Below are 24,638 nucleotides of genomic sequence, written 5' to 3'. Positions count from 1 at the left end.
ATACAAGGCTAAGGACCAAATGCTGGAATATGGGATTAGATCAGACAGGGCTTGATGGCCGGCGCGGACACGATGGGCCGAAAGGCCTCTATCCATGCTGTATAACTCTATGACTCTATGACTATGACTGTTTAAAGCCCACTCTAAGCCAAAAGTTCGAGCGCCTACTTCTGACATCCTCGGAAAATGAACGGACAACTTAACTTTCCAGGTGGGATACTAGAATGTGGTGTATATTGGTTCAGTGGGAGAAGTAGAAAATGGTATTTTTTATATCACAATGCTCTGCACATTCCACACATTAATCAACAGTTAAACTGTAACTGCTGTACACTGTCTGAATTCCATTGTACAGGAGTGTATTTGCAGCTGCATTCATGGTAATTGAACTCTGTCATTTCCCTTCAGTTCCTATAGTGGGAGCAAATCTACACTTCGCCCCTCAAAGATTTGTGTTCTATTGGAAATACATTTGTTCAATCCGCTTAGACAAACAGAGATCCGTTCACTATTCTTTCTTGGAGATCATTCTGTCGGCTTTTTAAGACATATTGAAGTGTAATCAAAAACGTTTTGGTCTCTTGGATATTAATTACTGGACAAGGCAATTGTGATATTTCCAAAGAACAAGAACTCTGTTAGAGAAGGCAACAGATTATTCAGACACACCTTTCCAGGAGCTGGAATAAGCGAGATAACAAACAGCATCAATGGAAAAAATAAAATCCCAGTGCATTTGTAACTTACAGCGTTTACTCTCGGCAATGTTTGCAGGTGAAGAGTAGCATCTAAATGAAACAAAACACAAAATAAATGGATTGATGTTTCAATACTAAGAGCGTTTCCCTCTTTTATTAAACAGTTTTATACCTATGGAGGATTTGTTTATCATCATATGGATGGGACACCATCTCCACTCTCATTAGTGGGAATTAGCTGGTCCTTGACAACAACCAATGGGTATTTGACTATCCACTAGGAAGTGAATGGACCTCCGATGCTGAGCTTTCCTTCTCAAATCATCTTCGTCTCCAGGATGTGGATGGGTTGGCCGAGGTTTTCCTCGACATGGGCAGTAGGTGTGCACTGTATGACTTGATGTTTCCGACTGGAAGGAGGGGAGCCGAGCATGGCGGCCAGAAGCCGACCCGTGAAGAGAGAGAAGTAGACCCCGGGCCGTGGAGTGTGGAGCCGGCGACGGTGAAGAGGAGGCCGCATTGGAGAATTCACATCCCGACGATGTGTTCGGCGAGTCGGGCAGAGGAGCGCAGTGCAACGAGCAGCAGCAGCAGACTCATGACACGCTGCAGCACGTCGGCCGGCAGCTCCATTTCGGGTAACTCGCAGTCCAGGTGGGAGGAGGGGAGCCGGGCATGGTGGCCAGAGCGGGAGAAGCAGGCCACCACACGTGGAGCCGGCAACAGTGAGGAGGAGGCCGCGGTGAAGAGGAGGACGGAGCGGCTGAGGGACATCGTGCTCCCACTGCCACGGGAAGCCATTGTATAGACTTTGAACGCGGCGCTGTATGTATAGCTGACGCGTCCCTACGGGGAACAAGCATTCCATTGTACTTGTTACATATGGCAAATAAATCTAAGCTGAATCTGAATCTGAATCTGAATCTGTTTCTCGGACTATCACTGATGCAGCGACAGCTTGTCTAGTCCTGAGTTGTCCTGTGATTTCAATGAGTGCTAAACTCTATCGATTGTTGAATATTAATGCATTTAATCCATGATAATAATGTTAGAAATTTGAATAAGAAAACACTTGGCTTTAATGTATTATGCATCACCCAGAGTTGCTACCTCTCTAAAATATCTTAAAGCCTGTTGTAAATATACTATTATCCATTTTGTTCATTCTTTTCTCATTATAATAACATATGTGTACCGTTATTCTGGAAAAGATCTATATAAATGTATCACACTGTAGTTACACTGTCACACCACTGGCAGCACTATAGCATATTAACCTGTCCTGTAGAGGAAGTTCGATGCTCCACCCAACCCAATGTGTCAGCTTCACAATTTGGCAATGGTTTGGCTATTTAACTGAAAATAACAATAAAATGTGAAGTATTGTCCAACGGGGAAAGACTGCCAACATTGGAATTTAATTATACCTGTGTACCCTAGTGCAGTAATCCACTACCCTACAAAAGCAAAAAGTGGAAGGAGCACACATCAATCCAAGCACCCCACCATCTGGCCCCTTCAAACACAGTCTGTCCCACCTGTGACAGAGACTGTAGTCACCTGAGAACTCATTTTTAGTGTGGAAGCAAATTATCCCCGGTTGCGAGTGACTGCCTAAGAAGAAGCAGATCCTGCAATACTGCACTTGAAGACACTACTTAGTCCGGACACCACATGCCTAATGCGCTGCGAATTCGATGAGTAATACAATAAAAATCTTATTCGTGCTCTTTATAAAAAGACACCTCCGATTGTAATTGGTTGCTTCACATTGTCCTTTATAAATATCTCTGCTCTATTCATTGTAGAATCAAAATCAGCCGACAGAAATTTGCCATGCTGTAATTACAGCTCTCCCCCAGTGGTGGCGTGGTGCAGATTCTCAGCATGTTTGTAAAACCTGTGATGCTATACCGACTCTACTTGCTGCAGCAATTGCCAACTATTTGACTACTTTACTGTAAATATATAACTATTTTGAACAACACATGATCAGACTTCCTATTATAAACATAAAGCACAGTAGGTCGGATATAAAAAGGGGTTTGGTTTACATCTATGTGCCATGTCACAGAATCACAGAATCACAGAAACCCCACAGTGCAGATAGAGGCCATTTCGGCCCATCGAGCCTGCCCCGACACATATCCCACCCGATCCCCGTAACCCCTACACCAACACATATCCCACCCTATGTGCAGGTTAGGTTGATTGGCTATGATAAATTGACCCTTAGTGTTAGGGGGATTAAAATATGTGGGGTTATCCAATGATCTCTTTCTGACTATCCTCTCTGCATCTTTTGAGTACACTCGCTGATCCCTCCCTGTCTAAAACATCACTTTAATTGAATGATGAAAATATAAATTCAGAGTTTATTTTGATTCTTGGTCAGAGTCACTAAAAGTTTCTGAATGATTGACACTGTATGTGATTCACAGTTGTGTTGCTAAATACAATAAAACGTCTACAAACTGTTGCTAGAAATGTAGCAATAACATTTTGTTCATTCCTTTTCGTTGACTGCAAAAAAAGCTAAATGCAAATGAGAATTTTGGATGCACGAATCCAAAACTGAACTTACATGTTAGGGTCTCACTACTTTGGTCACCAGGAGACGCTGTGTTCCTTAATACAACATAAATCGTCAATTAATCATATTATTTTCGATGGCACAGTTAACTAAATTCTTGATACAGGTATTGATTGTATTTCAGACCTGGATCCCGTGTTATATGTAGACGTGTCTCTCTGCCCACGTCCTGGAACATTTGCTTATCCAACTGTTCGGGGCCACGTTATTCCTTGTTACCCTGGAACTAATCATTAGTTTGACGTCTAGGGCGATTAATGAGGACCTATCTCCTGCTCTCACCATGTGGAGTGGCACCGTTAAATAGTTTGTGAATATTTCCTCCCGTTGGCCAATATTTTTTCGAGCACAGATTCCAATTGTCTTAAACTAAGAATTTGATGGAAATCGTCACAAACGGATTCGCGATATCGCTTCAGTGAGCACACATAGGGATTTCTGCTCTCATTGACATGCCGTCCCCAGATGAGAAAGGCTATAGCTTAATGAGATATTGATTAAAAACATATTTAAAGGGATGTGGAGCAGATGCAAACAGAATTACTGAAGTTAGTGTAACCTGCCTGAATTGGAGTTTGAGTGTGTTTGATTGTGTATAATTGTGTGAGTTTGTGTGTGTGCAATTTTCTGTGTGTTTGAGTGTGTGTGTGTGTGTGTGTTTTAACATGAGTGTCTGTCTGAGTGTGTGAATGTGTGTTTTAAAATGAGTGTGCTTTTAAGTGTGAGTGTAAGCTTTAGATAGTGTGTGTGTCTGTGTCTTTGTCTGAACGTATGAGAAAGTAGATGTGTTCGTGTGTGTGAATGGGTGTGATTATGTATACATGTCTGTGTGTATATGTACATTTATTTGTGAGTGTCTGTATGTGTATACGTCTAATTGTGTGTTGGAGTGTGTGCGTGAGTGGGAGTGGGGGAACATCTTTCTGATGTGCAATGGAGGTGATGTAAACAGGGTACAATTATTCCTGAACGTCTGCATCTGAGTTTTATCTTGGTCGGGTGTGGTTGAAATTGACAATTCAACAGTTAATTTTCTCACCTCATTTCTCTGCTGCTTCTCCACTTCCCTGAAAAGAAAATTTATGTGTTAGAAACCTGAGCCAAATACTGGATTACAAAATAGGAATATGAGAAAAGTCAAAGAACAGAAAAGTTCTTTTTGACACTGAAAACTATGCCTCAGCACCATAATTGACCCGACAAAACCACAAAATATTTCATGAAGAACAGGAAGGGTGTAATTTTAACCTAACACGCCTGTGGGAAGCGGGCAAATTGAGGCAAAATTTCCATTGTACACACATCCATTTCCCACTCCACTGAACTATAGTTTCATTATATGCCGTGTTCAAGAATTTCCTCTTCCATACTCATGCACTACCCTAACCACCTCCACAAGATCACCTCTCAGCCGTCTCCTTCCAGACTAAGAATCGCGAATTTTTCGATTAATTCTTTACAATGTGACACTGTGGGTTGGAATTCCTCTTCTCTGGTGAATTAAAATGGGCGGCATCGCTCGCTCTGCCTGTTGTACACCCAACAGGACATTCAGTTCCATACATGGATAATATCATAGGTAGCCAATGTGATATCATCCATCTTGCACTATCAAGCAAGACAGATTTGTACCCCAGTAATGCAACAGTGCAAAAGTAGCGGTAGGGTTGAGCCGCCCATTCTACGTTAAAATCAATGTTCTATTGAAATCAATATTACGAAATATCGGATAGTGCATATAACAGGCGGCCGATTAAATTCCTCCCGTTATGTGCTTCCTCCAAAGAAGCATTTCTACCCTGGTCACTTTCAGCTTCGACCCTCGCTATTTCACCTGTCAGTCTACAATTTCCAAATATTTACAGTCTGAGCTTATGGTTGGAGTGGAAGATGGTTGGTGGAGCTTGTCAGTACTGGGTAAGCAGAGCGGGGGCAGTAAGCTTAGTCTGTGTGTCTGTAATGAACGGATAATCCGTATTGTTTAACCCACCTTTCTTCCAGAAGCACACACCCAACAGAACAAAGATGAGAATCAGACCCACAGCAGCGCCAAAACCAGCCTCCAGCGCAACGAATTTATCTAAGTGAGATAAAGGGACACAGTGGAACCAAGTTAAACAAGAGTTTGTACACAAATTGGATGCTCTGCAGCTTAACAGAAGCCAGCAATAGGCAGTGGATCCGGAGTGATTTCCAAAACAGAAAACATACATAAGAAATTAAAAGGTTTATATAAGATCATAGAATTGCACAGAGTGGAATGAGTCAATTTGGCCCATCGTGCCTGTGCCGGCTCCTTTGAAATAGCTATAAAATTAGGATCACACCTCTGCTCATTCCCCACAGCGGTGCATTTTGTACTAAATTTCAAGTATATATCCGATCCCCTTTGGAATGTTACTATTGAATCTGCTTCCACCTCACTTTCAGGCAGTGCATTCCAGATCACACCAACTCGCTTGTTTATTTTAGTATTGTCATCCCCCCTCTGTGTTTTGCCAGTTATCTTAAATGTGTGCGCTCTGGTTACCGACCCTCTTGCCAGTAGAATCAGTTTCTCCTTATCTACACTATCGTAAACCCTCATAATTTTGAACCGTTCTATTAATGTCCCCTTAACATTCTCTGCTCTAAAGAGAACGACCCCACATTCCCTTGTCTCTTCACATAAAATGGCATAGCATTTCCAACACTCGCGATACTTAATGTTAGCAGTTCCTTGGATTTGCACTGTTTCGATAACATGCCTCAGATGTTCACTGTCTGTCTCTCCTCCTCTCTGTTTATATAATAAATGACCTGCATTAAATCAGTGCAGCAAAATCAGTGAATCATTAATAAAGTCGGCGGGGGTTTGGCATGCAGGGGACGTCACAATGCACTGGGTGAACATGATGCAGCACGAAGATCGTTGTCATTGGTCGATTGATTAGTTGCCTCATTAATTCTTTGATTCCATCATTGGATATTAACCATGTGTCTGGGACCAAGCGACTGTTTATCTTTTCCCATCTGGCGGCCGAAATATAAAAGGCTGTGGAAATTAATTAGTTAGTTTCATTCAGTAAGTTTCATTCTGATCACTGGCTCAACACTGCCAATGCGAGGCAAGAACCAGTTGAGCTAATGGCCCAGGAATTAGGGTCAGAGGCATCCCCCGGGTGCAAGCCCCCGACTTGCACTTACAGGCGCGGCTGCCGTTGTGCTGTGGGTCTGCGTGGAGTTCCGATACTGGTTAAAATTAACTTTTTTTAAGATCCTAACGTGGATATATTCTTATCTCAGCTTCTCTATGGGGCAAACGTGGAATATTAGAGAATCGTTGAGGAAATACAAAAGAACACTTGTGAATCAAAGTTTTAATCCGTGTTAGAGAATGAAAACCAATCTACGTTTAATGCTTTAGTTCTACCATCAGTTACGCGGTAAGTAGTGAACAATTAATGGAATAAGCGTCAAAGGGTTTTCGAGCACTGGCGCAAAGCGGGCGGTGTCACATCACATGCCTGTTTTAAGCCCCGCCCGATATTCAGTGCTATTGGGCGGGATGTAAACGGGCGGTCTATGCGACAACGTCAAAGAAGAATTTTAACCCCTGGATATCATTTCCACGGTAGCTTTAATCGTTAAACAGAGCATCTGATGCAGAATAACAAGGAAGCAAAAGCACCTTTTACTGGGGTCGGATGAACACAGTGACTGTGTAAATCTCACCCACCTCCTACAGTTATCTGTACAGGGTCGCTCAGAGCCGATGATAGCCACCTTCCCCTCACATCCGCTTCATACAGACAGGAATAATTTCCTCTTTCGGCGTGATCCATATTCCTGATATTGAAGGTGACAGAATTGTTTCGTGCTTTAGCAGTCTGGACAGCCAAGTAATTCGCTTCTCCTTGACTGTATAAGTAAAATGCGAGGCCAGGAAGGTCCCGGGCGCTTATACAGTTAAATGTAACTTCTCCACCCTTCACAGTAAAACTGGAATCCACTGATCTATTTGGTTTGGGTTGACCTGTAATTAGGCACAAACAAGTAGCGACGAGTTATTCAAAATTGAAAACAAACTTATTCTTGTGAACCAAAATATGAATGTCCTGGACTTGTGTACACAGGGCATAATTAAAAAGTTGTACATGACACGAAACTCGAACAGATATTGAGCAGTGAGGAGGATATAAACACACATCAGGAGGGCATGATTCTGCTATTCCCATTTACACCTTTGCTAGGCCCCTCGTTTGTTTCTTTACTTGTCACATTACCTTCTCCTTTTCCCTTTTCCAATCAGACCTTCTGTCTTTTAATCTCTCCTGGATTCCACCCTATCACCACCCCTATGTTCCTTTCTGCCCTCCCCCCTTTCCCTGCCCCTGTTCTGATGAAATGTCATCGACCTGAAACGGTGATGCTGTATCTGTCTCCACAGATGTTGCCTGGCCTGCTGAGTATCTGCAGCATTTTCTGCTCTTATTGCAGAAGGACATAGACAGACTGATGAAACTGAGAGCAACATTGTAGATGAAATTTAACACAGCAATATGTGAAGTGAAACATTTAGTTGAGAAGAATGAGGAGGGGCAGTTGAAACGAAAAGGTACAACTTTAAACGAGGTGCAGAAACAGAAACCTTATTTGCACATCCTCAATTCTTTGAAGATGGCAGGATAAGCTGAGGAGATTTTTAAAGAAAACGTTTATCAAACAGATGCTTAGACTACAAAGTCAAAGAAGATATGATAATTCTGTATAAATCACTGGTTAGAAATGCTGTTGTAATATTGTGTCCAAATCAGAGCATCCCACGTTAGGAAGGATATCAAGGCCTTAGGGATGGTGCAGAAGAGATTTCCCAGAATGTTTCCAGGGAAGAGTGATTTCAGTTATATGGAGAGACTGCAGAAGCTGCTATTTTTCTCCTCAGAGTATAGAAGGTGGTGGAGAGATATAATAGAGGTGATAAAAATTAGAAGACTTTTGATAGATTATTTTAGGAGAAACATTTTACAGAGTCAGAAATGTAGGTAGTAAGGGGAAACAGGTCTTATTGTGCAAATCAAACATCTCCATCTTCTCTGTTCTAAGAAGAACAACCCCAGCTTCACCAATCTATCCATGTAACTGAAGTCCCTCATCCCTGGAATATAGCTCGAAAATCTTTTCTGCACCCTCTCTACGGCCTTCACATCCTTCCTAATGTGCGGTCCCCAGAATTAGAGTGAATACTCCAGTTGAGGCTGAAGTAATATCTTTAAAGGTTCATCATAACTTCCTTGCTTTTGTACACCATGCCTCTATTTATGAAGTTCAGGATCCCGTCTGCTTTTATTAACTGGTTTCTCAGCCTGCGCTGCCACCTTCATTGATTGGTGCACACATGCTCCCAGGTCTCTCTGTTCATTCATCCGCTTGAGGATTTTACCCTTTGGTTTATGTTGGCCCAGAAATTCGGGTTCGGGGCTTCCCACGGGTGCAAGCCCCCGACCTGCACTTAACTTGTGTGCCAGCCGATGAGCTGTGGACCCCGTGGAAGTCCGATCCAGGGCCTGCTCCAGCTGCCGGCGCGCAGTGCTTGCGTATCCCAGGGGCGTAGTTAGATCGATGCATCCACTGGGATCAGGTGGGCCATGGGGAGCCAATCGGAGCAGGGAATGCTCCATTCATATTTCTGACAGGAAGTGCTGTCAAACTTAGTAATACTATGGGCCGCAAAACATCACTAAATCGTCAAACTTATTTTTAAAAAAAATAACATTTTTAAAATAAACTATAAATTACATGAAATAAGTATTTTAAACAATAATTTAAATTTAAAAAAAAAGATTCTAACGTGACTAAAAATAAACTTACCTTTCTTTAAAGTATTTAAAAATAATAAACCTGTGGAAAACATGTATTAGTTTTAGTTAATTAACCACTTACCATTGTAAAAAGCAGGCCTTACGCCTGCTTTTTAAATGTCTAACTTCTGGAGAATTACACTCCCGAGCAAACCTGTAAAGATAAACGAAGTTCGATGCGCTTGCGCAGCCTCTCCCTCGCACGCGTTCGACCTCTGAACCCCTGCTTTCAGGGGAACTGAAGTGCTGGTTTTCCGAACATGCGCAGTGCATGCAGGAAACCGGCACTTCCACTGGGCTTACGGGTGTGTACCCCATGCGTCCTCACCCATGGAGACCTGAATTTCTTGGCCAATGCCAATCATCTTTCTTCCTACCAAACATTATCACTTCTCACTCTTCTGTGTTATTATATTTGGTGTGTTTAGTGCATGTCTGGTAAAATAAATGTAATGAACAACAGAAATTAATCTCTGCATTTTCTTGTGCAGTGAAGTGTTGGTAAGGGTAAAGGATGTCACTGAACGCCTGCAGAGCATTCTGTAGGGCGTGGCGAACAGTCAGAGGTCGTGGTTCACATTGGTACCAACGACATGGGTACAAAGAGGGATGAGGTCTTACAACAAGAATTTAGGGAGCTAGGTAGCAGATTAAATAGCAGGACTTCAATGGCTGTAATCTCTGGGTTACTCCTGGTGCCACGTGCTAGTGAGTATAGGAATAGGAGAATAGAGCAGATGAATGCGTGGCTAAAGATTTGGTGCAGGAGGAAGGCTTTAGTTTCCTGGATCACTGGTTCTGCTTCTGGGGAAAGTGGGACCTGTACAAGTCGGACGGGTTGCACCTGGACCTGAACGGGACCAACATCCTTGCGGGGAGTTTTGCAAGTACTGTTGGGGGAGGTATACATTTACTTGGCAGGTGGATGGGATACAGAGTGGAGCTATAGTAAGGGGTGATACACAGCGAAATATAGAGGAAAAAACAAGACAGCTTGGAAGGCAGAGCAAATATGTAACGGCAAAAGGGATTATGGCAAGGCTGGATGGCATTTATTTTAATGCAAGGATACTTGCGAGTAAGGCAGATGAATTGAATGTGTTGAATGAACACATGGGAGCATGATATTGTTGCTATCACAGAGACATGTTTGAGGGAGGTGCAGGACTGGCAGCTCAATATTCAGGGATATAGAAACTTCAGGCGAAACAGAGGGGGTGGAAAGAGGAGGGGCTGTCACAATATTAATCAAGGAGTCAGTTACTGCTGCAAGGAGGAATGATACATTAGCAGGTTCCTCTAATGAGGATATATGTGTAGAACATAAAATCAAAAAGGGGGCAGGCACTTTGCTTGGAGTGTACTACAGGCCCCTAATCAATAGAGGAACAGTTATGTATGCATATCTCAGAGCAGTGTAGAAGTATTAGGGTAAAATAGCAGGAGATTTCAACTTCCCCAATATTAACTGTGATAGGCAGAGAGTGAAAGACTTAGAGGGTGCGGAATTAATAAAGTGCATCCAGAAGAGCTTTGTGAGCCAGCTAGTGGAAAGTCCTACAAGAGAGGGGGCGGTACTGGACCTAATTCTAAGGATTGTAGCCGGGCAAGCGGTAGAAGTGTTAGTAGGAGAGCATTTTGGTAAAAGTGACCATAATTCTGTGCGATTTAAGGTAGTCATGGAAAATGACATAGATGGACTGGAAATAATTGTTCTAAATTGGGGGAAGGCCAATTTTAATATGATAACGCAGGATCTGGCCAAAGTTGACTGGGATCAGCTACTTGTAGAAAAATCCACATCAGAGCAGTGGGAGTCTTTCAGAAAGGAAATAGAGAGTGTAGCATGGCAACATGTTCCCGTAAATGTCAAGGGTGGGACCAATAACTACAGGGAACCCTAGATGTCAAGGGATATACGAGAATGGATAAGGAAAAGTGGTAGGCTTTTTTCAGATACAAATGACTAAAAACAGTGGAAGCCCTAGAGGAGTTTAGAAAGCGCAGGGGCGTACTTAATAAGAAATTAGGAGAGGGAAGAGGGGGCTTGAAAATGCACTGGTGGGCCAAATAAAGGAAAATTACAAGATGCTTTTTCAGTATATTAAGGGCAAGAGGCTAACCAGGGAAAGAGAATGGCCCATTAGGGACTAAATTAGCACCCTGTGTGTAGAGTGAGAAGATGTAGGTGAGGTTTTAAATGAATACATGGCATCTGTGTTCACTATGGAGAAGGATGATGTAGGCATAGATACCAGGCAGGGGTATTGTGATATACTTGAACAAATTATTATTGAGAAGGTGGAGGTACTAGTGGTTTTAGCGGGCTTCAAGGTTGATAAATCCCCAGGCCCAGAGGCGATGTAACCCAGGCTGCTGTCTGAGGCAAGTGAGGGGATTGCAGGGGCTCTGACACAAACTTTCAGAATCTCTCTGACCACAGGGGATGTGCCAGAGGACTGGAGAACAGATAACGTAGTACCATTAATCAAGAAGGGTAGTAGGGATAAACCTGGGAATTACAGGCCTGTGAGCCTAACATCAGTGGTAGGGAAATTATTGGAAAACATTCTAAGGGACAGAATTAGTCTCCACTTTGAGAGGCAACGTTTAATCAAGGGTAGTCAGCATGGTTTTGTGAGGCGGTGATCATGTCTGACCAATTTGATTGAATTTTTCGAGGCGGTGACTAAGTGTGTGGAACAGGGTAGTGCAGTTGATGTGATCTACGTGGACTTCAGTAAGGTTTTGACAAAGTCCCGCTTGTGAGACTGCTCAAGATGGTAAGAGCTCATGTGTTCCAAGGCAACTTGGCAAGTTGCATCTAGCATTGGCTTCGTGGCAGGAGGCAGAGGTTGATGGTCGAAGGTTGTTTTTGTGACTGGAAGCCTGTGTCCAGTGGTGTACCGCAGGGATCAGTGCTCGGTCCTTTGCTGTTTGTGGTCTACATTAATGTTTTAGATATAAATGTAGCAGGTATGATCAATAAGTTGGCAGATGACACAAAAATTGGTGGAGTTGTCAATAGCGAGAAGGGAAGCCTCAGGCTACATGGCGATATAGATGGGTTGGTGAGATAAGTAGAACAGTGATAAATGGAATTTAACCCTGAAAGGTGTGAGGTGATGCATATTGGGGGGACGAACAATGCACAATCAATGGTAGGACCCTAGCAAGGACAAAGGTTCAGAGGGACCTTGGTGTTCTTGTACATTGATCCCTGAAGGCAGCAGGACAGGTTGATATTTTGGTTATAAATGCATATGGGATACTTGACTTCCTTAGCCGAGGCATAGAATATAAGAGCAGGGAGGCTATGATGAAGCTGTACAAAACGCTAGTTAGGCCACAGCTGGAATACTGTGTGCAGTTCTGGTCGCCACACAATAGGAAGGATGTGATTGCATTGGCGAGGGTGCAGAGGAGATTCACCAGGAAGTTACCTGGGCGGCAGCACTTCAGCTAGGAAGAGAGACGGGACAGTCTGGTGTTGCTTTCCTTAGAGCAGAGAAGGCTGAGGTGGGACCTGCTTGAGGTGCACAAATTTTGAGGGGCATAGATAGGGTAGATAGAAAGGATCCTTTTCCCTTAGTAGAGGGGTCAATATCCAGCGGGCATAGATTCAAGGTAAGGGGCAGAAGGGTTAGAGGGGGTTTGCGGAATAACTTTCTCACCCAGAAGATGGTTGGACTCTGGAACTCACTGACTGAAAGGGTGGTAGAGGCAGGAAACCTGAAAAGATTCAAGCATTTAGATGTAGATGAGTTGTTGAATCGCCATGGTTTACAAGGCTGGCGTGGACACAAGTGCCGAAGAGTTTCTATCTGTGCTGTCTCTCTCTAGGACTCTATGCTGCCGAAATGCATTGCCGAGAGAGATACAGAAATCCAAAATGTAATTCGATGAAAAACAGGATAAGATTCAAACTCTCGGCATGCAGATTCTGTTGTCTGACAGATAAACCTGTAATGTGTCAAGAACAGTCAGTCTGGAAAGCTTCTTGAGCTGCCGCTACACTCAGTGGAGTTAAATCCCTGGCGCCATGCTGTCATTGTGGCACTAAACTTTGATAGTTCAAACATATAGGGAGCATTTTTCATAGGTGGCTCCTTGAAACACGTGGTCACCATTCGATTTTACACACATAATTACATGGCAAAAAAATCAGGTGGGGCATAAAACGGGCGGCCCAATCGCTCTCGCCCATGACGATTTTAATTCCCTTATCCCCAGCAATGCCTTTGCCTGTAATAGGTTTACAGCGGGTGAAGGCAGGGCCCAGTGTTACAGGGATCCTGTCTAGATTTGAGCAATAAGATCAAAACCCATTCGGTTATCTTCCTCTCTCCTAATATTAAACCACTCATTCTGTTACAGTAACTGAAGCATGATTCAACAAAAAAACTAAGAGTGAAGAACAAAACATATAAAAATTCTCTGCTCCCTTTCACTCACCTGCTATATTGACCGTCACGGATTCGCTGTGATCAGATGCTAACTGCCTCCCATTTACTGAGGTTCTATATTGGCACTGGTACCGCCCTTCTAGGTCTTTACTGACAACCGTGAATGTTCTAATGTTGTTCGTTGAGACGAATTGATCAGAGTACAGCCTTGAATAAACTTTGTAAAAGTAGAAGGTTTTATCTCGATAATCTCCAGTCACGGTGCAGGCACTGGTGACCGCCTCTCCTACAACATACACTCCACTCGGTTGATCAAGCGATATCTCTGGCGTTTTTAGCGGCTCTGTGGTAACATAAATGGAAAGAATATTTACAAAATGTATCTTCATTTTCAGGTGCAGTGCAAGGTTTGGAACTCAATGTTGATTGTGCGCTTTCACATCGGATACAGAGATTCCACAAAAGGGGAGATCGGGATTGGATTACAAAGGAACAAAGAAAGACTAACATTTCTCAGGCGTGTTTCACCACCACAGAATGTGCCAAAGCGCTTTACAGCTAATTTACTACTTTTAAAGTGTAGTCGCTGTTGTAATGTAGGTAATAAAATAGCGGTGCAAAAGAACATAAATCAACTCGAGTTCTCTGTCCAAATTCTGGTTTTAGGCCAGATTTTACCCTGGGATACGAGCGGAACAGGGAAATGGTTGCTTTGAAATGACCAGTGCTGCTAAGTTAGCCGAGGTGAAGATGCGATCAGAAAGATTGAAAGACTCCATGATACCCACATGGCGACCGGCAGCAGTGCAAGTATGAAACCTGCACCAAGAGAAGGCAGTTAGAAACAAATCTCAGCGGGGCTCTGAAGTGCGCACATTTGACATAATTGAGTGGTTTTGGTGGACCCGCAATTATTGTTATCATTACCGGGGTAGAAGTCACTGTCATGGCCGTAAACTACTGTCCATCCCCAGTTTCCTCCTCAGAAGGTGATGTGTCGCCTTCTAATTGAAGCACAGTCAGTCCGGTGCGATCCAAGTGCAAAACAAAGTAGTGTGATCTAAGATTTTGACCCTGCGACGATGAAGGAACAGCAATATATTTACTGGTCAGGGTGGTGTGAGACATGAAGTGGAAATAATAGGTGATTGTTTTCCCAGTCGCCTGTTGCCCTTGTCCTTCTAGGTGGTAGATGTCACGTGTTGAGCAGGTGCTGCCAACGAAGCCTTGGTGCGTTTCTGCAGTGCATCTTGTAGATGGTCCGCACTGCAGCCATGGTGTGTCGGTAGTGCAGGGAGTGACTGTTTAATGTGTTGCATGAGGTGCCAATCAAGCGGATGGATTTGTTCTGGGTGGTGTCAAATTTCCTCAGTTGTAGCTGCATTCATCCAGGCAAGAGGGGAACATGTCATCACAAGTAAGACTAGTGCCAAGTAGTTGGTGGAAAGGCTTTGGGAGTCAGGAGTTTTTTCTTTCGCTGCAGAATTCATCGAAACCGACCTGTTCTAGTAGCTACAGTGTTTATGTGGAAGGGAAATGGAGTTCATGTTTTTGCAGGCATTTGATGGTTTTGGATTTGAATTTGGTGATAATCGTTTTGTGGTAAATTTGGAGGTGTTAATGTTCCCATGTTCCTGCTGCCCTTGTCCTTCTGGGAGGTGGATGTCTCGTGTTTGTGAAATGCTGCCGAATTGCAATGCAGAGAGAGATATGGAACACCACTTAGTAATTCCATTTAAATATCGCGCATAAAAGGATTATTTTTTAATTCGGTACACAGATTCAGTGCTCTGACAGTGAAACCTGTAATGTTTCAAAGCCTGTCTTTCTGATGTGCTTCCTGAGGTGACGCTACATTCAGTGGAGTTAAATCCCTGGCGCCATGCTATCATTGTGGCAATAATCTTTGATAGTTAAAAAACACACTGAGCATTTTTATTAGGTGGCTCTTAAAGACACTTGGTCAAGATTCCATTTTATAAACATAATTAAATTGAAAAATAAATCAGGCAGTGCATATAACGGGCGGCCCAATCGCAATCGTCCGTGCCGGTTTTATTACCCTTTTCTCCAGTAACGGCCTTTGCTGGTAATAGATGCACAGCGAGTGAATGCAGGGCCCAGTGTTGCAGGGATCCTGCCTGGAGTAGAGCATAAGATCAAAACCTATTCGCTTATCTTCCTCTCTCCTAATATTAAACCATTCAGAGCATCGGACCTGGGTGTGAGCAGATAGGTGAGGCGAGGCGGAGCTTAAAACCGGCAGCGACCCGAGGCCCGACCATAGAATCGGACCTGGGAGTGAGCAGTGAGGTGAGGCGAGGCAGAGCTTTAAACCGGCAGCGACCCGAGGCCCGACCACAGCATCGGACCTGGGAGTGAGCAGTGAGGTGAGGCGAGGCGGAGCTTAAAGCCAGCAGTGACCCGAGGCACGACCAGAGCATCGGACCTGGTTGTGAGCAGTGAGGTGAGACGAGGCGGAGCTTAAAACCGGCAGCGACCCGAGGCCCGACTAGAGCATCGGACCTGGTTGTGAGCAGTGAGGTGAGACGAGGCGGAGCTTAAAACCGGCAGCGACCCGAGGCCCGACTAGAGCATCGGACCTGGGTGTGAGCAGTGAGGTGAGGTGAGGTGGAGCTTAAAACCGGCAGCGACCCGAGGCCCGACTAGAGCATCGGACCTGGGTGTGAGCAGTGAGGTGAGGCGAGGCAGAGCTTAAAACTGGCAGCGACCTGAGGCCCGACTATAGCATCGGAACTGGGAGTGAGCAGTGAGGTGACGTGAGGCAGAGCTTTAAACCGGCAGCGACCCGAGGCCCGACCAGAGCATCGGATCTGGGTGTGAGCAGTGAGGTGAGGCGAGGCGGAGCTTAAAACCGGCAGTGACCCGAGGTCCGACCAGAGCATCGGACCTGGGTGTGAGCAGTGAGGTGAGGTGAGGCGGAGCTTAAAACCGGCAGTGACCCGAGGCCCGACTAGAGCATCGGGCCTGGGTGTGAGCAGTGAGGTGAGGTGAGGCGGAGCTTAAATCCGGCAGCGACCCGAGGCCCGACTGGAGCATCGGACCTGGGTGTGAGCAGTGATGTGAGGCGAGGCAGAGCTTAAAACCGGCAGTGACCCGAGGCCCGACCAGATCATCGGACCTTGGTGTGAGCAGTGAGGTGAGGCGAGGCGGAGCTTAAATCCGGCAGCGACCCGAGGCCCGACCAGAGCATTGGACCTGGGTGTGAGTAGTGAGGTGAGGCGAGGCAGAGCTTAAAACCGGCAGCGACCCGAGGCTCGACCAGATCATCGGACCTTGGTGTGAGCAGTGAGGTGAGGCGAGGCAGAGCTTAAAACCGGCAGCGACCCGAGGCCCGACCAGACCATCGGACCTTGGTGTGAGCAGTGAGGTGAGGCGAGGCGGAGCTTAAAACCGGCAGCGACCCGAGGCCCGACCAGAGCATTGGACCTGGGTGTGAGCAGTGAGGTGAGGCGAGGCAGAGCTTAAAACCGGCAGTGACCCGAGGCCCGACCAGAGCATCGGACCTGGGTGTGAGTAGTGAGGTGAGGCGAGGCGGAGCTTAAAACCGGCAGTGACCCGAGGCCTGACCAGAGCATCGGACATGGGTGTGAGCAGTGAGGTGAGGCGAGGCGGAGCTTATAACCGGCAGCGACCCGAGACCCGACCAGAGCATCGGACCTGGGAGTGAGTAGTGAGGTGAGGCGAGGCGGAGTTTAAAACCGGCAGCGACCCGAGGCCCGACCAGAGCATCGGATGTGGGAGTGAGCAGTGAGGTGAGGCGAGGCAGAGATTAAAACCGGCAGTGACCCGAGGCCCGACCAGAGCATCGGACCTGGGAGTGAGCAGTGAGGTGAGGCGAGGCGGAGCTTAAAGCCAGCAGTGACCCGAGGCCCGACCAGAGCATCGGACCTGGTTGTGAGCAGTGAGGTGAGACGAGGCGGAGCTTTAATCCGGCAGCGACCCGAGGCCCGACTAGAGCATCGGACCTGGTTGTGAGCAGTGAGGTGAGACGAGGCGGAGCTTAAAATCGGCAGCGACCCGAGGCCCGACTAGAGCATCGGACCTGGGTGTGAGCAGTGAGGTGAGGTGAGGTGGAGCTTAAAACCGGCAGCGACCCGAAGCCCGACTAGAGCATCGGACCTGGGTGTGAGCAGTGAGGTGAGGCGAGGCAGAGCTTAAAACCGGCAGTGACCCGAGGCCCGACCAGATCATCGGACCTGGGAGTGAACAGTGAGGTGACGCGAGGCAGAGCTTAAAACCGGCAGCGGCCTGAGGCCCGACTACAGCATCGGAACTGGGAGTGAGCAGTGAGGTGACGTGAGGCAGAGCTTTAAACCGGCAGCGACCCGAGGCCCGACCAGAGCATCGGACCTGGGTGTGAGCAGTGAGGTGAGGCGAGGCGGAGCTTATAACCGGCAGTGACCCGAGGTCCGACCAGAGCATCGGACCTGGGTGTGAGCAGTGAGGTGAGGTGAGGCGGAGCTTAAAACCGGCAGTGACCCGAGGCCCGACTAGAGCATCGGACCTGGGTTTGAGCAGTGAGGTGAGGTGAGGCGGAGCTTAAATCCGGCAGCGACCCGAGGCCCGACTGGATCATCGGACCTGGGTGTGAGCAGTGATGTGAGGCGAGGCAGAGCTTAAAACCGGCAGTGACCCGAGGCCTGACCATATCATCGGACCTTGGTGTGAGCAGTGAGGTGATGCGAGGTAGAGCTTAAATCCGGCAGCGACCCGAGGCCCGACCAGAGCATTGGACCTGGGTGTGAGTAGTGAGGTGAGGCGAGGCAGAGCTTAAAACCGGCAGCGACCCGAGGCCCGACCAGATCATCGGACCTTGGTGTGAGCAGTGAGGTGAGGCGAGGCAGAGCTTAAAACCGGCAGCGACCCGAGGCCCGACCAGACCATCGGACCTTGGTGTGAGCAGTGAGGTGAGGCGAGGCGGAGCTTAAAACCGGCAGCGACCCGAGCCCCGACCAGAGCATTGGACCTGGGTGTGAGCAGTGAGGTGAGGCGAGGCAGAGCTTAAAACCGGCAGTGACCCGAGGCCCGATCAGAGCATCGGACCTGGGTGTGAGTAGTGAGGTGAGGCGAGGCGGAGCTTAAAACTGGCAGCGACCCGAGGCCTGACCAGAGCATCGGACATGGGTGTGAGCAGTGAGGTGAGGCGAGGCGGAGCTTATAACCGGCAGCGACCCGAGACCCGACCAGATCATCGGACCTGGGAGTGAGTAGTGAGGTGAGGCGAGGCGGAGTTTAAAACCGGCAGCGACCCGAGGCCCGACCAGAGCATCGGATGTGGGAGTGAGCAGTGAGGTGAGGCGAGGCAGAGATTAAAACCGGCAGTGACCCGAGGCCCGACCAGAGCATCGGACCTGGGAGTGAGCATTGAGGTGAGGCGAGGCGGAGCTTAAAACCGGCAGCGACCCGAGGCCCGACCAGAGCATCGGACCTGGGAGTGAGCAGTGAGGTGAGGCGAGTCGGAGCTTAAAACCGGCATCGACCCGAGGCCCGACCAGAGCATCGGACCTGGGTGTAAGCAGTGAGGTGAGGCGAGGCAGATCTTAAAACCGGCAGCGATCCGAGGCCCGACCAGAGCATCGGACCTGGGAGTGAGCAGTGAGGTGAACCGAGGCGGACCAATTCAACAGCAGAGGAGAGAGGTAAATAATAATCCAAGAGTGACGTCACCAGGAAGCAGGTATGTGATTGGTTCGATTGGTTGGTGAGTATTTCTTTCTTCTTTTCATTACAAGCTTAAATTGTGCGGTTTTTTTCTAGGGTCTCTGTGCTGTAGTGGAGACAGTTGGTAAACCATTTAACTGGTGTAATTAGAGGGATTGATTTAATTTAAATCCAATTAATTAAAGGGGATACTAGCATCTATAATCGGGCAGAGGGTGTCCATAACTAACAATAATTTTTTTTATTAATTACATAGAATGGAGCAGGTGATGTGTTACTGTTGCGAGATGTGGGAGCCGGTAGACCCCATTGAGGCTAACAGTGATAACATCTGTGACAAGTGTCTGCTGCTATAGGGTCTCTAGCTCCGTGTTGATGAGCTGGAGTCTGAGCTTCAGACGCTGCGACGCATCAGGGAGGGGGAGAAGTACCTGGACTCTGTGTATCAGAAGGTGGTCACACCTATGAAGTTAATTAATTCAGATGTAGCCCATGGTCAGGGACAGGACGGTGTGACTACGAGTGAGGCAGGTACAGGGATCCAGGAGGTAGTGTTGGAGGAGCCGCAGCCCTTGCTCTTGTCCAACAGGTTCGAGGTTCTTACTCACTGTGGGGACGGGAGCAGGGGCTGCAGGGAGGATGAGCAACCTGGCCTCAGCACCGTGGAGCGGGGGGCCATTCAAGTGGGGGGAGTAAATAGAAATGTTGTAGTGGTAGGGAATAGTATTATTAGGGGGATAGATAAAGTTATCTGCAGCGAAGTGCGAGAGTCGCGGAAGCTGTGTTGCTTACCCGGTGCCAGGGTTAAGGACATCTCCTCTGGGCTGGAAACAAACTTGCAGTGGGAGGGGGTGGACCCAGTCGTCGTGGTCCATGTTGGTACAAACGACATAGATAGGACTAGGAAGCCGGTTATGTAAAAGGAGTATGAGCAGCCAGGGGTCAAATTAAAAAACAGAAACTCAAGGGTAATAATCTCTGGATTATTACCTGAGCCACGAGCGAATTTGGCGAGGACAAATAAAATAAGAGAGTTAACTGCGTGGCCCAAAGACTGGTGTGGGAGAAATGGGTTTTGCTTCCTGGGACACTGGCACCAGTACTGGGGCAGGAGAGAGCTGTTGCGTTGGGACGGGCTTCACTTGGCCAGTGCTGGGACTAGAGTCCTGGTGGATCATATAACTAGGGCTGTAGAGAGGGCTTTAAACTAACTAGAGGTTCCTAGGGAACAAATAATAAAAATGACAACAGAGAAGGTCATAGACTTAGGTAGCAGTGGGGAAATTAAAAACCAGAGCGTGTCAGGAAGGGGCAGAAGGTATGGAATAAAAGGTAAAGTAATAAAAAGGGCAAAAGCAGGAACTAAGTGTCACAAAACACATTTGAAGTTATCTATTTGAATGCACGTAGCATTCGTAACAAAATAAACGAGTTAATGGCACAAATAGCTACATATGGGTATGATCTTGTGGCCATTACAGAAACATGGCTGCAGGGTGACAATGCCTGGGAATTAAACATACCAGGTTATTTAACAATCAGGAAGGACAGGCAGGAAGGAAGGGGAGGTGGGGTGGCTATGTTAATAAAGGAAGGAATCACTGTAATACAGAGAAATGATATTGGGTCAAAAGATCAGGATAATGAAACAGTTTGGGTGGAGATAAGGAATAAAAAGGGGAAAAAAACACAATGGGCGTAGTCTATAGGCCTCCGAACAGTCGCAACTCGGTTGGACGGATTATCAATCAGGAAATAGTTGAGGCTTGTAATAAGGGAACATCTATAATTATGGGGGATTTTAACGATCATATTAATTGGACAAATCAAATTGGGCAGGGCTGCCTTGAGGATGAGTTCATTGAGTGTATTAGGGATGGGTTTCTTGAGCAGTATGTAACTGAACCGACCAGGGGACAAGCAACCTTAGATCTGGTCCTGTGTAACGAGACAGGATTAATTAAAAATGTCCTAGTAAAGGATCCCCTTGGGATGAGTGACCATAACATGGTTGAATTCCATGTTCAATTAGAGGGTGAGGAGGTTGTATCTCAAACAAGCGTGCTAAGCTTGAATAAAGGAGATTTTAAACGTATGAGAGCGGAATTGAGTAAAGTGGATTGGGAACATAGATTAAAGGGTAAGACGATACATGATCAGTGGTGTACATTTTAGGAGTTATTTTACAACTTCCAAAAAAAGTATATTCCACTGAGAAAAAAAGGGTGTAAAAGAAAAGACAGCCATCCGTGGCTAAGTAAAGAAATTAAGGATAGTATTCGACTAAAATAAGGGCGTATAAGGTAGCCAAATCTAGTGGGAGGATAGAGGATTGGGAAAACTTTAAAAGACAGCAAAAAATAACAAAAAGATTGATTAAGAAAGGGAAGATAGATTATGAAAGTAAATTAGCAAAAAATATAAAGACAGATAGTAAGAGTTTTTATAGTTATATAAAAAGAAAAAGGGTGGCTAAAGTAAATGTTGGTCCCTTAGAGGATGAGACCGGGAAATTAATGGTGGGAAATATGGAGATGGCAAAAACACTGAATGAATATTTTGTATCAGTCTTTACAGTAGAAGACACTAAGAATATCCCAACACTGGACAAGCAGGGGGCTATAGCGGGGGAGGAGCTAAACTCTGTCAAAATCACTAAGGAAGTGGTACTCGGTAAAATAATGGGACTCAAGGCGGATAAATCACGTGGACCTGATGGCTTACATCCCAGGGTTTTGAGGGAAGTGGCGGTAGGGATTGTGCATGCATTGGTAATAATCTTCCAAAACTCCCTGGACTCAGCAAAGGTCCCGGCAGACTGGAAAACTGCTAATGTAACACCCTTATTTAAAAAGGGCAGTAGACAGAAGGCTGGAAACGATAGACTGGTTAGCCTAACATCTGTGGTAGGTAAAATTTTGGAGTCCATTATTAAGGAGGCAGTAACAGGACATTTGGATAATCATAATTTAATAAGACAAAGTCAGCATGGATTTATGAAGGGGAAGCCATGTTTGACAAATTTGCTGGAGTTCTTTGAGGAAGTAACATATAGGGTGGATAAGGGTGAACCAGTGGACGTTGTGTATTTAGACTTCCAAAAGGCATTTGACAAGGTGCCACACAGAAGATTATTGCTTATGATAAAAAATCACGGGATTGGGGGTAATATTCTGGCATGGATAGAGGATTAGCTATCCAACAGAAGGCAGAGAGTTGGGATAAATGGTTCATTTTCAGACTGGCAATCAGTAACCAGTGGTGTTCCACAGGGGTCAGTGCTGGGTCCCCAACTCTTTACAATCTATATTAACGATTTGGCGGAGGGGACCGAGTGTAACACATCAAAGTTTGCAGATGATACTAAGATGGGAGGGAAAGTAGTGAGTGAGGAGGACATAAAAAACCTGCAAGGGACATAGACAGGCTAAGTAAGTGGGCAGAGATTTGGCAGATGGAATACAATACTGGAAAGTGTGAGGTTATGCACTTTGGTAGGAAAAATCGTGGAGCAAGTTATTATCTTAATGGCAAGAAACTGGAGAGTACTGAAGTACAAAGGGATCTGGGGGTCCTGGTGCACGAAACTCAAAACGTTAGTATGCAGGTTCAGCAAGTGATTAAGAAGGCCAATGGAATGTTGGCTTTCATTGCTAGGGGGATAGAATATAAAAATAGGGAGGTATTGCTTCAGTGGTACAAGGTATTCGTGAGACCACACCTGGAATACTGCATACAGTTTTGGTGTCCGTACTTAAGAAAAGACATACCTGCTCTCGAGTCAGTACAAAGAAGGTTCACTCGGTTAATCCCGGGGATGAGGGGATGGACATATGCGGAGAGGTTGAGTAGATTGGGACTCTACTCATTGTAGTTCAGAAGAGTGAGAGGCGATCTTATTGAAATATATAAGATTGTGAAGGGGTTGGATCGGGAGGATGCAGGGAGGATGTTCCAGAAGATGGGTGAAACTAGAACTAGGGGGCATAGTATTAGAATAAGGGGCTGCTCTTTCAAAACTGAGATGAGAAGGAACTACTTCACTCAGAGGGTGGTAGGTCCATGGAATATGCTGCCCCAAATAGCTGTCGAAGCTACATCATTACATAAATTTAAAACAGAAATAGACAGTTTCCTAGAAGAAAACTGAATTAAGGGTTACGGGGAGCAGGCAGGAATTTGGACATGAGTCTAGGTTCGGATCGGTCATGGCTCTGTGGGTAGCCGAGCGGGCCCAGGGGCCGTGTAGCCTGATCCTGCTCCTGTTTTGTGTGTCTAATTCTGTTAGATTCAGGAGATCGTCCTGTCATAGTGGATTGGCGGACAGGATCAGATCAGCCATGTTCTTATTGAATGGCAGAGCAGGCTCGAGGGGCCGATTGGCCTTCTCCTGCTCCTATTTCTTATGTTCTTATGTTCATTTTCTTACAGTGATTAAAGCATGATTTTATTAAAATACCTAGAGAAGAACAACACATATAAAAACTCCCTGCTCCCTCTCACTCACCTGCTACAGTGACCATCACAGACTCGCTGCAATGAGATTCTAACAACCTTCCATTGACGGAGCTTCTATATCGGCATTGGTATGGCCCTTCTTGGTATTTACTGGTGACCAGCAATGTTCTAATGTTGCTTTCTGTGACGATTTGATCGGAGCACAGCCTTGTATAAACTTTGTAAAAGAAGAAGGTTTTAGCACGATAATCTCCATTCACGGTGCAGGTAATGGTGACCGTCTCTCCTAGTACATACACCCCAGTCGGTTGATCAAGCGATATCACTGGCGTTGTTAGTGGAGCTGTGGTAACATAAATGGAAAGAATATGGCGACTGGTGCCAGTGCAAGTATGAAAACTCCGGCAAGCGAAGGCAGTTAGAAACCAGTCTCAGCAGGGATTTGACTGTCACACATTTCACATAATTGAGCTGTTTCGGTGAGCCCGCATTTATTGTTATCATTACCATTGTGGTAATAGCTGGCATGGCCGGCAAATACTGTCCATCCCCAGTTTCCTCCTCAGAAGGTGATGTGTGGCCTTCTAATTGAACCACAGTCAGTCCGGTGCGATCAAAGTGCGCAACAATGTAGTGTGTTCAAACATTTTGATGCTGCGACGATGAAGCAACAGTGCTATATGTCCCAGTCAGGGTGGTGTGAGACATGAAGGGGAAATAATCGCTGATGGTTTTCCCATTCACCTTTTGCCCTTGTCCATCTAGGTGGGAGAGATCGTGGGTTTGGGAGGTGCTGCCAACGAAGCCTTAGTGCGTTGCTGCAGTGAATCTTGTAGATGGTACCCACTGCGGCCACAGCGTGTCGCTAGTGGAGGGAGTGAAGTTTTAAGATGGTGCATGAGGTGCCATTCAAGCGAGCGGTTTTGTTCTGGGTGGTGTCAAACTTCCTGTGTTGCAG

The 24,638-nt window shown here is 46.1% G+C and overlaps 1 protein-coding gene across 1 annotated transcript; it reads right to left on the bottom strand.

Moving 5' to 3' along the window:
* Positions 1-655: 655 nt before the first annotated feature.
* LOC147087204 (uncharacterized) lies at positions 656-23,792 on the bottom strand. The gene is made up of 6 exons (XM_085978087.1): positions 23,777-23,792; positions 13,587-13,880; positions 7,010-7,306; positions 5,282-5,371; positions 4,331-4,358; positions 656-788 (listed from the first exon to the last, which is right to left on the bottom strand). The coding sequence occupies exons 1-6, from the start codon at positions 23,781-23,783 to the stop codon at positions 656-658; spliced, it is 849 nt and encodes a 282-aa protein (XP_085834213.1). The 5' UTR covers positions 23,784-23,792.
* Between the last annotated feature and the right edge of the window lie 846 nt (positions 23,793-24,638).

The sequence above is a fragment of the Somniosus microcephalus genome, unplaced genomic scaffold (assembly GCF_052327205.1).
Source record: "Somniosus microcephalus isolate GS21.2 unplaced genomic scaffold, FLI_Smic_1.0 unresolved_chr6, whole genome shotgun sequence".
In the NCBI taxonomy this organism is placed as follows: domain Eukaryota; kingdom Metazoa; phylum Chordata; class Chondrichthyes; order Squaliformes; family Somniosidae; genus Somniosus; species Somniosus microcephalus.
Note: the sequence above shows the minus strand (reverse complement) of the source record. Positions and strands in the feature narration are given on the sequence as shown.